This window comes from Kryptolebias marmoratus, linkage group LG16 (genome assembly GCF_001649575.2).
Source record: "Kryptolebias marmoratus isolate JLee-2015 linkage group LG16, ASM164957v2, whole genome shotgun sequence".
Classification (NCBI taxonomy): domain Eukaryota; kingdom Metazoa; phylum Chordata; class Actinopteri; order Cyprinodontiformes; family Rivulidae; genus Kryptolebias; species Kryptolebias marmoratus.
This window is the reverse complement of record NC_051445.1, coordinates 12,704,976-12,719,831: the sequence shown is the minus strand read 5'-3', so window position 1 is coordinate 12,719,831 and position 14,856 is coordinate 12,704,976. Positions and strand designations below refer to the sequence as shown.

General features: G+C 39.4%; 1 protein-coding gene across 2 annotated transcripts in view; it reads left to right on the top strand.

Moving 5' to 3' along the window:
• The first annotated feature begins 8,115 nt into the window (after positions 1–8,115).
• stx17 (syntaxin 17) overlaps positions 8,116–14,856 on the top strand; it is a 12,411-nt gene continuing 5,670 nt past the window's right edge. Inside the window, exons 1-5 of one of the 2 annotated variants that reach the window (XM_017425071.3) lie at positions 8,116–8,302; positions 10,372–10,578; positions 10,676–10,741; positions 12,697–13,008; positions 14,562–14,612. In XM_017425071.3, coding sequence (XP_017280560.1) covers positions 10,456–10,578; positions 10,676–10,741; positions 12,697–13,008; positions 14,562–14,612 — 552 coding nt within the window. In that variant the 5' untranslated portion in view covers positions 8,116–8,302; positions 10,372–10,455. Of the gene's footprint in view, positions 8,303–8,375; positions 8,543–10,371; positions 10,579–10,675; positions 10,742–12,696; positions 13,009–14,561; positions 14,613–14,856 lie in introns of those variants that run through there. The other variant, XM_017425072.3, reaches the window with a different exon arrangement.

Below are 14,856 nucleotides of genomic sequence, written 5' to 3'. Positions count from 1 at the left end.
GACAGTTTTTTTTTTCGTTTTTTTTTTTCGTTTCTTGGAGCTGTTGATGTCACAGTGAGACACGAGTTACCTCCCGCTGATAAGAGGAAGAGAGAGGTGTTTTCAAACTGAAACGCAGTGAAATGTCAAAGGTCAAGCAGTGTAAGCACAGAGGGTAGAAGTGCGCACAAGCAGAAGGCAGATGTTTCATCAACACATGAAAGTGACTGTAGGTGGGTCTTAATTACAAGTGCAATTTCTCAGTGCTGTCCAACCACAACAACAACAACAAAGACAAAAGGAAGAGACTGAGTAGGAGGAGCAGTCTGGTTTCATACTCTAAATTATTTGAATGCAAAGACTCGTCCTGTGCTGACAGTGGCTGAGCGAGAGAGATCCAGTCTCCGTGTGGCTTTCTGCAGCCGAGGAGAAACGGTGCACTAACAATCGATGACTGAGTCAACCTGACTTGAACTCGCTCTACTATGTTGTTGTTATTTTTATTTTATTGTTTTTTTTATTAACTCGCTTCGAAATCATAGGTCGAGTACGACTGTGGAGGCACGGACATGGGTAGAAATTGGCTTTTTGAAGCACTTACACCACGAGAAGGGCTATAGAAGACACACAGACACACACCCTTCCTGCTCGCCTGAGGGATGGCGGGGGACTCGAGGACGGTAGGAGGGTGCTCGACAGACAGCTGCACATCCGAGAGGGCGAAACATTCCTGCAATTGGTGATCGTTTGAATTCTTTCCACTTGTACCGTGAGAGCCTGCGCCCTTAGAGAGGTCCGGGTTGTATGCACGGTGTGGTCTAAGCTGCGGAGAGAGCGTTTCCAAACAGCTCGACCTGTGTTTGTGTCTCAGACTGCAGCGCTGCGGGGATCTCCCTGGGCCTCCGCCACCCACTCGCACCCTCACGGCAGCAGTTTTAAAATGAAAAAAAAAAAGAAGCAAATTATATAGATATAATATAAATATATATATATATATATATATATATATATATACATATAAATATAAAACTAATATTTTGAAGTGTTTTTAGCTTTTTCAAATATTGTGGTACGACTTGTGCATTGTTTTTTTGTTTTTTTTGAAAAAGAGAAACAAACAAAAAAAAAAGACAAAAAAGTTGCTGTTTTTTCAATGTACCTTTTTGGTTTGAGTTTCATGTTCGATATATATATATATATATATATATATATATATATATATATATATATTTTTTTTTTTTTTTTCCTTTCTCTTTGGTTCACTGGATTTTCTGTTCAGCACTTTGAAATCATAAACTAGTTCTGATTATTCTGACCCACTGTGTCTCGTGTTTTGATTCTTCAAAATGAACCTATGGATCCTCACAAAATTCAAAAAAACAATCGCTTCCTGAGGCTCCCAGGCTGATTTCACGTTGAATATGTGTGTGTGTGTGTGTGTGTGTCCTGTCAAAGACAAAAGCCTCCTGACAGGTAAAAGGCCTCGTCTCTCTCCCCTAAGGGACCCTCGGGGCACTCTCGGAGAGTAGAAGGGGGGGATTAGGAAAGTGAAGAGGGGAAGGAAGAGTGAGGAGAGGAGAGCTTTATGTTAGCATGAGGTCCAGATCAGCCTCCAGCCTCGTTAAACAACATCGATCGCCGTGGTGACATTTCACAGCACATGGTGTCTATACTGTCACTGCCATCACTCACCGCACAGCACCGAGAGCACCTACACACACACACACACACACACACACACACACTCTCAAACAGCCCGCTGATGGATAACAACTGGTAGGGAAATTGTGAAGAGATCTATCTGTGTGAGAAGTGAGGGGAAAAAAAGAGTTAAAGTTACTGATAACATTGTAGATTTTAGAAACGGAACAACAACCAGTATTAACAAGAACCAAACTGTTTTTATGTCGTGTTTGTGTCTGACTCTGACCAAAATACTTTACAGAAATTAATCATTGGATGTACATTATTTACTGACTATTTTTTAAATTCACCTGAATCAAGATGGCCAAAACAGTTAACTGACTCTAAAAAGTACAAAAATGAGCTAAAAGTGTGTGTGGTAGTAGCTGAGACATATCTCCTTCACATATTCTGAGTGCTAGCAGATCGCTTGAAATCTTTCTTAAAGACTTTGCTATTTATTTGGAGGAAACTGTCTGTTAGCAAAACGTTGAACAGATTTTAATAAAACTTTCAGGAAATAATCAATGGATGCACATCTCTCTTCGAGCCGACTTAACTCAAAATGGCCGCCACAGCCAACTGGTTTTAGAAAAACACATAAATGGCTGCAATTCAGCAAATTTTACAGACAGTGAATTAATATTTAGTGTGGTAGTGCCTGAGAATCATTCCCAACACATACTCCAAGTGAAACTCACTGTGCAAGATTATCATTTAAAACTTTAGCATTACTTGTTGGAGTCAACCTTATTTGTCTGTTAGCAAAATATCTCATGAACCACCAAATGGATTTTAATGAAATTCCCAGCAAGTAATCATTGAACGCACCTCTGCAACTCAATAACCTTTGGAGGGAATCCAATTTAAGATGGCTGCCACGTCCAATCAGCATTAACCAACACAAAAATGGCTATAACTCAGCAAGTGTTACGGAGATTGAGATAAAATTTGAAGTGGTAGTTGGGGAGAGTAATTCACAACACATACTCTGAGTGTGACATCTCAATATCACATGAGATTGTGTATAACAACATGTTCGAGGTTTGACCCAAACAGCTGCCTGTAACTCCCTTAATTCCCATCACAAGATGATCATAGTCTAAAATTCTGGCTTGAAAAGGAGCGGACAATGTCCTTAAAGGAGTGCTTGCCTTCTAATTGCAGGTCTTACGAGAGTGTGTGTTTGCATCCTTAAAACAACGCCGCTAAGGTTCATGTAAAATAACATCACGACATGAGGACCAAAACACTCTCAGATTTGCATGGACACACAAATCCACACAGTGAGCTGTCAGTCTCCCAGCTCATCGATTCGTGCTGACAGGTAGCAGATACCAAGAGTCTTAATTAGAGCTCCGATCAGAACGCACATGATTATTATGCACATACACACACATACACACACACACGCACACACAAAGCAGGTATTTTCTCTGCTGTGAGTTCACAACTCGTAATTTTAGCAGAGCTGTACATTAAAATCAAAAAGCAACTTTTTCTCTCTCTTGTTTCAAAAAGCAAGATTTAAGTGGCTAAGACAAATAAACAAAGTGACCTGAACCAATAAATCATTTATTCAACTTATATATTATTTGAGCGACGGAAGTAAATCTTCTAAAAAATCGTTTTGTTGTCGACAAGCAACAAAAATATCTCATGAACCAGCGGACAGATTTTAGTGAAACTCTCAAAGTAATCATTAAAGATACAGCTACAACTGAATACTTTTAAAGTCAACACGATTCAAGATGGCTGCCACAGCTAATCTGACTTAGCGAATACAGAAATGACTATAACTTTACAGATAATGAGCTCAAATTTTGTCTGTCAGTGGCTGAAAGTCATCCCCAAGGATTTATACACCGAGTGCTAACAGATCAGGCAAGATCTTTGTTTAAAACTTTGCATTGCATTCCTGTGACTGTCTGTTAGCAAAATATCTCAAGAACCACTAAATTGATTTTAATGAAACCTTCAGAAAGAAGTTATTGTATGTACCGCTACTACTGATTAACTTTTGGAGCCAACCCAACTCAAAATGTTCATCACAGCCAACTGACTTTACAAAACAGAAAAATGTCAATAAGTCAGTCAGTTTTATAGATATTGAGCTAAAAAACTGATTTGACGGTAGCTGAGATCCATGTCCAATATATACTATACTCAGAGCTTGAAGTCTCACATAATATTATATTTAAGGTCCGGCCAAAGCAGCTGAAACTTTGTCATTTCTAAACTCAAGATGATTTTACTTTAAGATCCTGGCACGAAAGTCAGCGGCTAAAATGAAATCCTTTCAGGAATGCTAGCTCTTTAATTATCCAGATTATTTATGCATCTTGTTTAGGAAATTGTAGGAAAATATATAAAAAACTGATCAAATGTATCAATATATAGATAAAAAAGAGCACAATAGAACCTCAGATTAGGTACAAAACCTCAAAGTAGCTTGGATATCAAGTTTGTATGATAAAAAAATATATATATATTTTATGTATTTGGGCTGTTTGGCTTCCCTCCTTAATTACACTTCTGCACTGATTCTTTAACAAGCAACCACGGCTGAACAGCTGTTAGTGTGACCCGTCTGCGTGGAACTGTGACAGCATTTTTTTATCCCCCCCGTTCTTCAGCCCACAAACTGAGAAGATGTCCCACATTTTTAACTGACTCTGTTAATCAAGGAGATTCCACGAAGACTTAGCTGTGAAGATAGCAGGGCTAAAATGTGTGTAGATGGCACACACTTTAGCGGAATATCATTAGAACTGATGCAATGGTAGCTGGCATTGATAACTTGTCCCACATGATCATCTTCATCCCACAGTTGTTTCTTGCGATCTGATCACCCTAACAATTTGACATCTGTAAGGCTACAAAGACAATTGATTGTTGGTAAAAAATACCCCCCCACCCCCTAGAAAACACACCAGAAAATTCTGCACAGATGTAAATAACAAACAGAACAGTTGTTGCTCCATTTGGATGCTTCACATTTAAGTCCCTGTGTTTTTTTTTTGGTTTTGGTTTTGTTATTCACAGTGTCACAGCTTAGTGGAACACCTGCATAGGACAGAGCCATCTTTAATGGTATTAGTAACACCTGTGCTTTTCCTATTCTGACATGTCAAGATGTCTGCTGTGAAGAAAGGGGCCTGCATGCATCCACTGAGGCATCAGGGTGGGCTAATCACACCTGCGATAAAAACAGGAAGATTCAGGAGGTAAGAAGTGAACAGAGCTCCCTGCTGGCTTCCTCTCCTGCTGATAAACTTCCCGGATTAGACTGAAACAAATGACACCTGAGTCCTTCTGGGCTTAATGCACACACACACACACACTTCCATCTTTTCAGAGGACATTATTTGACTTGTATTCGCTTTCTAAACGCTTACCACAACTGAAACACAAATTGGTAAATCTTAGAGCAACTTTTAAAAGTTGGGTTCCATGAAAAGGTTATAAACATATAATATCTTACCTGTCTTCAAAGAACCTTTGCAGAAACTAATTCTGACTGGATTGACATTTACAATAACATTGGTGTCGATCTGCAGCAGGTGTTGTGTTTAGTTGTGTTTTCAGTGTGGAAACAGAGCTGTACACTGGAAGGGACCACCTATAAATTAAAAAATCAGGCGGAAATATTCATATGTGTTTTCACTTATATGACATCAGACATTTCTGAATCAGACGTTTATATCCCCTTTAAATGTCACTCCAACAGTTTCATTTAGAAACATGAAAGTTTGTATAATTTTGGAAAGATCTGCTCCTCATGTTATTTTTATTTAAGAACATTTGTACGGCTCCGAGTAAGAGATGTTTTGAATGAAATTAAGCTTTAGATGCTTGTGTTTCTGCAGCTGACAGGAGGTGATGTTTGTCGTTTTACAGCGTTTTGATGGCTCGTTTAGAAGTTAGTGCTCCTGGAAAGGATTTGTCCTGAAGCACGGTTTAATAAACAGAGGGAACAAATTCTTACAACCTCAAGTTTTAGTTTTCCCCTGAACTCTGCAGTCAATACTGCATGATAGTTATTCTGGCAGAAATATGCTGATATTCCTCCTGGAAGTGCCCCAGGCACAACAGAAACAGGAGGTTAAACAGTTTTTGATGATTTGCTATTTAAACTTTCACTGTCAGTTTTTGTTCCTCCCCCTCAGTCTGCAAGTCTGGGAGTCCCCTGAAGGTGGACAGAACACACACACACACACACACACACACACCACAAACAGAGACACACACAAACATCCATTCACTGCATGACAGCATGCAACACCAGGGAAACTCCCCTGTAGCTGGGGACTGTGTGTTTTACTGTGGCCCCTCGCGTGGAACATCCGCTGAGTGCGTGTGGGGGTTGGCCTAAATGCCAAAGGTAAAAGGTGCTGAAGAAGAGAAGTGGAAACATGCGATAGACCCACTCACACAGACTGATCTCGGAGGAGAGGAGGGGGAACCCCGTGTTCTCTTTCTCTCTGTTTTCCAAACACAACACAGACAAAAATATCACACCTAATGTAACTTTCCACAGGATTGTTCTTGTTCATTCGCACAGTCAACTACAAAAAACCTGCGCGGAGACGCAGAAAAAGACAAATCTAGTTAGTCTAGTTAAAGTCTCAGTTGTGTTTGACCTGATGCTGTGACCTGATTAGCAATGTGTCGTGTGTTGACCCCTCTCAGTGAAAGGAAGAAATAAATATCATGTGTTTTAATCTCTTTTAAAGTGTGTGACCTCACAGATCGGGAGTTTGGAAATTGGGAGGTTTCAGATTGTAAAGATGCCGCCCCTAAATCTATCTATCTGATGGACTTTTTCCACCCACACTTTCTGTTTCTGGTCAGTTTTAACACTTCATTCTCATCTATATGGTGATTGTAAACTTATCATCAAAGAATACAGATAAATTAGTTCAAACAATTAGTTTGACTTAGTTCAAAGATACACATGATTTGTAATATGAATAATATGACTTGATCAGGTAATAGAATCCTATTAAAAAATATAGGATTTTGCATATAAAGCTGGAATGGGATACACTTGTTTTTATCGATTGTCTTCATTGATCAACACCTCAGGAAAGTCCTCAGTGAGATATACTTTTTTCTTTACAAAAATCCAAAAACAATATGTTAATATGTCATAAAACTGAATAACGTATGTAATCATTTTCATAAGTTGTGGTAGAAGAGGATCAAAACGCAGAAGAAAGCTTTGATCATTTTCAAACAGAAACAAAAAAAAAGTACTGCAGAAACAGAAAAAACAGTAAACTTCATGGAAATACAAACAAAAAAGCTTGTAAAAGATACAAAAATGGTACTTAAAAAAAGAAAAAACCCCAAGAATGATACATGGGGAAAAGAAATTGACCAAAATTAGACGGAGAGAACAATAAATGAATAAATGACAAACGTTGAACTGGGGGCTGGTGTCTCACGACAAGGGCTGAAGAACACAGCAAGAAAACAAAAACAGGAAGGAAAACTAGAACGAGGCACTGAAAAAAAACAAAAACAAAAATATTTTGAAACAAACAGAAAAGGATGTAAAAACGACAAGATTAACTCAAACACATAACAACAAAGAACATGAGAAAAACACAATCACTGAACATAAAAAAAAACTTTAACGCCACCAGGAGTTACGAACAAACTTCAAACAAAACTTCAGACTGAAACCCACTGACACTGACGGGCAATTTGATCCTAACAATAAAAAGCAGAATAAAATATGTTTTTAAAAAAGGGAATTTAAAGTTAATCAATCTAACAAATAAATATAATTTCTATAGCTGCTTACTTTTGTGAAATAACACAGAAAGTTGTTTCATTGATAGTGATAACATCAATTTGGGTCTACAAAGTAAAGCTTTGTCACTTCCACATTTTTGAGAAATTCGAGCTGTTTTCTTGGTGTTTATCTTTTTTTTTATATAGTAATTTAATATTTTCAGGAAAGTCTGCCTTTATTTGGGAATATTATGTTGATAGCATTTGGCATTCTCAATATTTTATGATAAGTTCTCAAAATTAAATTCTAAGCTATTATTATCATTATTATTATTATTATTATTATTATTATTATTACATTTTTGTGCTTCTGTTAGAGGCTAAGTTTGTGATTTTGTTTGAATGTCTTGCATAGATCTTCAGCACAAATGATTTATTTGAGTAAAGTAATATTTCCTAATCATGAAAGAAGGATTTCAGCTTGAATAAAGTAATAAACATACATTTTCAACATTTTCAAATATATGAACAATCTACAATAATAAACAACAGTTGCATGAATAATAATAATAATAATAATAATAATAATAATAATAATAATAATAATAATAATAATAATAATAATAATAATAATATTTTCTTTCTTTTTTTTAAAGAAGACTTTTTAAAGGAGAAGAATGGTGAGGAACAATAATTGCGGTCGTTGTTTGAAGTCGGAGCATATTCGCGGACGCACCAGGCAGAGAGTTGTTTACAAACAACTTTTTGTTAGGAATAAAATAGGGAAACAGTTTTAAAACCAGCTAAATGTAGCTGAAAATGATTTTCACCGCCAGTATGGAGGCCTACATCGGACTTTAGCAGATGTAAATCCTATTTACGAGCGATAACATCGCTGGTAAGTGTCGTGTTCAAACAGCACTGGTGCTTTAGTAACATTTGGTAAAATCTCTCTGTTTTAAAAAGTTTAGCGGACACGGAGCTGTCCTGCTAAAGCAGCGATGCTAGTCTCTTAATTTCAGGCCGCTGGCTGAGCTGAACGTGTTTCAGTGATTTCACTTTCTGTTCCGCCGACACTTAATGAGATGTGACCTGACTTACTTCGCCTCCAAAACCAAACTGAAACCTAAAACAAAAGGTAAAATAAATGTCGAGTTCTTTAAATGTTTCGCGTCTAGTTACATGTTATCTGTCTCGTTTGAAAAACGAGACCATATTTAGCATTTTAAAGTTGTGAAAACTAACACGAACACAGTGGTATCAGTTTCTGTTCATCTCAGCCCTTTGTTACATTATGTGAATCAGGAGACAATACTTTGATTTCTCAGGCAGGTTTCTAATGCAGATTTACCAGCTCTAGATTTAATAAACTGGGACGCTTGGCAGATTTAATTACTGAAGGCTGAGAAGGAGGATATTGCTTAAAAGAAATTCTAACTTCTTCATAATATGTGCCCAATCTTTAGGCACTAGAGGTCAACAGATTGGTGTTTTTTTATGGCTGATGCAGATCTATGAAGCAGATCTGCTTGTTTGTTTTGGCCCCACGAATATATCAGTTTATAATGGATTTGGTTTTAAAAGATAAAAAGAAAACACCTTTCCAAATGTGTTTGAAGGTTGCTGGTTAAGCTGTGCTTTGGACTCCACTTTGGACTCAACGGGGGGCATTTCGTACCCACTGTTCACCATATAACCCCCTGTTGTTACGTAGTTTATACTGGAGTCACATACAACACAAAAACCGTACTCATATTTAAAAAAAAATAGTTACAATATGTATAAATATGGCCATGAGTATGCTTCTTATTGATCAATGACACAAATATGCTGTTTTTAGATTCCACTACATTTAAAAAATATATATATTTTAATAAACTTTTGTAAAAATGAACAAAAAAAGCTGTTTTAAGTGTATTTCAGTATAATATATCATCACCCTTGTTGACAAGATGGAAACAAAGAGGCTTCTTTTTGTTCCCACGAAAGTATGGGTGCAGAATTACCAAACTGCAAAAATAGAAAAAGTATGAATTGACCTGCAGTTGTTCCAAAGCTTGTTTTTTTATTTATTGTCAAGTTTGTTACTAGATTGAAGTCGTAAATTATTTGATTACTTAGAAACATTTAGATTCTGAGTGAATTAAAAAAACAAACAGTTGGAGTTGGTGCAGCATGTGTTCGAGTGTCTGCTCTGCGCCTCACGGGTTAAAAAAACTGAAGTTTATGGCCTTTGATCATTTTGACCTGGGACTTGATGTGGATTGTTACACAATCCTATCTGTGCTACAGTTCATTAAAGGGCTGTTATGTGTGCAGCTACAAGTGTGAAGTTGTTTATTTTTCCTCTCTAAATGTCAGAAGACTCTTTTCTATGTTAGAGAAGACATTATTCTTTTTTAAAAAAAAGTATAGTTTATGTTCAACTTCCACTGGGGTCTGCTGGTGTTGTGTCAAAATAAACCAACCCTGTAGTTAATGGTACCCCTGTCAAGCGTAACAACGTTGTGCTGCCCACAAATGTGCCTGCTTTTTAATTAGCTTGGTGTGCTCAGGCTCAGGCAATGCAAGAATTTTTGCCTGACAGTGAGTGACAAAATGTTTGAGGGAACTGCTTCCTTCATGTAGTCTGGTAGTACAGAGTTGTTGGTTATTTCATCAAATAATCTGTAATTGAATGACAATAGTTTTGTCTGGAAATCTCCAGAAAATAGAGAAATGTGAGTAACGGTTCTTAGTCGTAGTTCAGTAAAGATGTTTTCCCATCAGTTAGGCTGTTTTTATATCTCCTAACTTCTACTTAAGTTAGTCTTTTCACTGAGGGATGTTAGCAAAAACATAAATATATTACTTAATCTCTTCAAGGATCCAGTTTTAGATGTGTGGGCAGTACCGCGTGTGTCACAGGCTTTAATAAGTCTTATTTGCGTATTTAATTAAAAAGCAAAGCTCTGCTGGTATTTACAGTGTGTGGGCACGGTGAGATAAAGCCGACCAGGTGCAGCGTCAAAGTTACACAGAGGTGTTGGCTGTGGCCGCTCAGCAGGACACATGGCAGAGGAAGGCAACAAGCTGACACTGAGGCGCCTGGAGGCACCGATCCACAAGTTCATTAAAGTGGCTCTACCCACGGACCTGGAGAGGCTGCAGAAACACCACAACAACATACTGAAGGTGACGGCTGAAATCTGGCCCGGCGCAACCATCACTTCCAAACTGTTACTTTCAGAGCTCCGATGAATAAGTAATACTTGTTCTTTCGTGTTCACAGTTTCAGCAGAGCCAACAGTGGGACCGCCTCCATCAGGAGCACATTAATGCCAGCAGAACTGTTCAGGTATTTCCCAGCGCTCTGTGAAACAAAACAAAAACATCTGAAGATTGATGTGACTTAGCGCCTGAACGTAAAAGCAATAATGTTTTTCCCTGTGTCTGTGTTTGTTGTGTTAGCAAAATATCTTTAGAACCACTGTGGATTTTAATGAATCTCCCAGGAAGCAATCGCTGAATGGACATCTACACCTGATTAATTTGTGAAGTTGCCCCAATTCAAGATGGTTGCCACAGCCAGCTGACATAACCAAACACAAAAATGGCTGCAACTCAGTTAATTTGACTGATATTGAGCTAAAGTTTGATGTGGTGGGAGCTGAGAGTCATTCACAAAACATACTCTGAGGGCTACTTATTGCTCAAGATGTTTGCTTAAAACTTTTGCAGTAACTATTGGAGTCTATCCAGCAAGGGCGTTGAATGCATGCCCCACTTTTCAAAGGATTTTGTGTAAAACATGCTGATTCTTCCGTTATACTCTACATCGTATTGGTCTATCACATAAAATCCATGCAAAACACTCTGAAGTTTGTTGTTGTAACGTGACAAAATGTGGAAGTATTCAGGGGGGTGCGATGCTTTTTCCCAGGCACTGAAGATGCAGTTGCCGTTTTACGATCCAAGCTTGTTTAAGATAAATTGAGCAGAGTTGAAAACTGTCTCGTGGTCTGACGAATCAAAACTGTTTAAACTGTTAACAGAAATTGGGGATACTTTGCTCCTCTGGTTAAAGAGCAGAGGGGTCCATCCAGCGTCTAAGTAAGCAGAATCTTTTTATTTCAAAGAGGCATCAGTGCACAATGCATGAGTGAACTGCACATATAAGAAGTTGCCATTTCTTAGAAAAAAAAATCATGCCATGGAAGGAGCTTCTACTGAACCTCAAATAGACAATCTCCTGTGTGTGTTGAGCACTTGCCTCCTTGTTCACATGGTCGGTGTGAAATGCCTCGAGGGACATTGTTGCCTGGAAGCCACAGTGTCTCTGAAGGTGAAATAACTCTAAACAGGCACACACCTATCCTCTCACCATTACCCCACGATCCCCGGGGGCGCACACAGAGTGCTTTCCCGTGTCTTCGTGGCGTTAATTCAAAGTTGGGGTTTGTCGCTCCCGCTTTCGATGTTCGAGTGTGTGTGTGTCTTTATGTTGCATAGATAAACCAATACGACGATTGGTGGACAGATTGCAGGTGTTTGTTTGTTTTTTCGGGCCATACTCTGGCAATTATTAAAATACACATCTGCCTCTTTTTATTTTGTTTTTGTTTGTCCATCTTTCCTGGAAGAGCAGGCTGCGGGCTCTCACCCTGCTGAATGACTGACATGTTCTGCCACTTCCTCAGCACCAAAGAAGCACCCAGGAGAAAGAAGCATGAAGTTGCCACACCTTAGCCACATAAGCAAACACTACGAGACGCACCGAGGCACAGGAGGGGTGTCTTTTTTTAGGGTTTCTACTAAAACATCAAGCATTTCATTGAGTGTAGATGGTCTGCGTGTGTTCAAATTACAGTCGGGGCTCATTCCCAGGCTGACAGGTGCCTGACATGTCCGTCTTAGTGTTGATCGGTGTGTTTTTCAGTTTTTCTTCATGTGAGGACATGAGTGTTGACGTATGTTTATTCATGTCCTGTAATTAAAGGAACGCGTTATCGGCAGCACATTGACCCTCTGAGCCCGGGTCACGCCACGGCCTGGAGGCCTGATGGCTGCGGTGTAATCCTCCTGTCACCCTCAGGGCATTTCTCGGGTTCCCCCGCCTCATATCTAAACCTTATTAAGCTCCCATCAACTCTCACACGCACACACACACAACCTCCACACAGAATATGTTACCATGAACAATTACTTTCAGCTAGGCATTGAATTATTTAATTCCTTGTTCATTTTGGATTGAAATCTTGATAAGAGATCAGTTTACACAGACTTTCTTTTTTTTTTTTCCACCCTCTGCAGCAGCTGAGAGCTAACATCAGAGAGATGGAGAAGCTGTGCAGTCGAGTCCGTTCCGAAGACGCCGAGGATCTGGAAGCTCTCGTCGAGCCGGTCAGGAACCAAGCGTCAGCCGCTGCGCAGTACTTCCTGCTTCTGCACTCGAGCCCAGCGCCTCAAGCCGCCTGCGCGGCACCGCCCGCCGCTCCTCCGCCCAGCTGCCACACAGTCGAAGACGTCGGAGATGAGCTGCCGTCGGACCGGCAAATCCAGCTTCGGCTCCCTGAAATCCCTGCTGATCAGAATGCAGCTGAGTCCTGGGACAACCTGGAAGAGGTACGCATCCTACAGCAGCTTTATCATTATCCCAACATGTGGCCTTGAAATTACATGCTAGTTTGTGTTATTGAAATCAACTGTTTTATTTATTGTGCAGACTTTTTACATGTAAGAAATACACAGATTTTCCTTTTTTAAGTTTCTAATTTCAGCAAAAAACATATGATGAAACAAATAAATCTGGTGGCAAAAACAATCCCAACCCCCATCATCCCATTAAATAAATTTAAAGACACCGCTAATAAAAATAAATATGAAAGTACAATTAAAAACTTCTTCTTAGTTGTCTTTTATATCCAACCAACCATGAACTCCTAACCTGACACGGAATCTTAAAGCACAGGGGCTTTTTTATAAGTTTAAAGAGGGTGCACTGTAAACTGTGACAGCTTTTTAAGCCTGCTCTTTTAGGTCTGGAGATTTAGCAGCTTTCTAGTACTTTCTAAGAATTTTGGCAAGTGTGCAAATTAGTTACTTGGACTTTGTCCCTTCACCAACACAGAGCAGGAGAATCAGACCCTCCAAAACTTTACCCCGGAAGAGTTTAACTGATATAAATGTTCACAAACAGGCAAGAATGTTCCTGTACTTTTTTCACCTCTACGTTCCGTCACTATGTATCCCAGCTGGCGTTGCAGTGACACGCAGAAATGTTCGGATGGTGCTTTGACTCGGTCCTCATTAACCTGGCTGTCCAAACACCAGAGGAAAAAAGTCCTTCCTTGTGACTCTTGCAGAGGTTCTTAACCCTCACAGAACCACCTTTTCCCTTAATTTAAACGTTTAATTTTTGTATTTTTGCATAAAAACCCTAGACCTGTTTACGTAAAGGGGGGGGTCCAGTTATGACACAAAGCAGAGACAAGATTTTAACCTGAATTTCAGTTTCCCTTTAAAAGTTACGAGCTGCCACTCAGGCCAGTGCAGAAGATCTTAACATCACAGTTACTCCTATGAGCTCAAACTGTATTTTTACTTCTGTGTAAATGAGAGTGGACAAAAAACATCTTCACATAGTAGGAAATGTAAAAGCAATAAAATAAAATGAAGGTAAAGTAAAAAAAAAACATTTTAAAGAAAAGACGAGACAAAAAGGACAGCAGGTGATCTGTGTGACTAACACTCTTAAAACAATGTTTTAATCTCACACTAAAATATTGTTTTCATGATTTCCACATGATTTTCATAGTTTCTTTTATTTATTTTTACACTTTTACTTTCCTAATTGGGGCATATGTGATGAGTTAAAAAGATCAGCGTTGACATATAATAAAAGAAACAAGATATATACTCTCCAAAGAGATTACATCTCGACTGGCCTCAGGATGCCTCGGTGTCTCCCTGGAAGAACTGGGGGAGGTGGAAGACAGAGGGAGGTCTGGGGATCTTTGTATAGAGTCCATTCCTACTCTGTACCAACAGAAGTACTTGAGCTGCATGCTTTCCCTCTCATTAGATAAAGCCCGTTCTATGTTTGGTCGGTTATAACTGTCGTTTTGTGTGTTTATGGTAACTCAATAAAATACATCAAGCCTTTTTTTTCCCCTCAGGACCTGAAGGAGCTGAGTGGTTTAGTCACAGAGTTCTCCCTGCTCGTCCATGTGAGTACGAACGCCGCACTCCGCAGACTCCTACGTTCATATTTCTCCATCTACGTGTGTGCACAGTTAGCGACGGAGGCCGCTCACCTGTAGCGTTTCCAGGAGGGTGTGTGTGTGTGTGTGTAGTCCTGGGCTGCTTGGAAAGGCTCCTCTGAGGCGAGGTTTACACAGATCAGCTCGGGACTGCTGCTGGGGCCCCAGAGGCCCTCCGCCGAGGCGAGGACTGAAGGAGCAGATGAGAGGG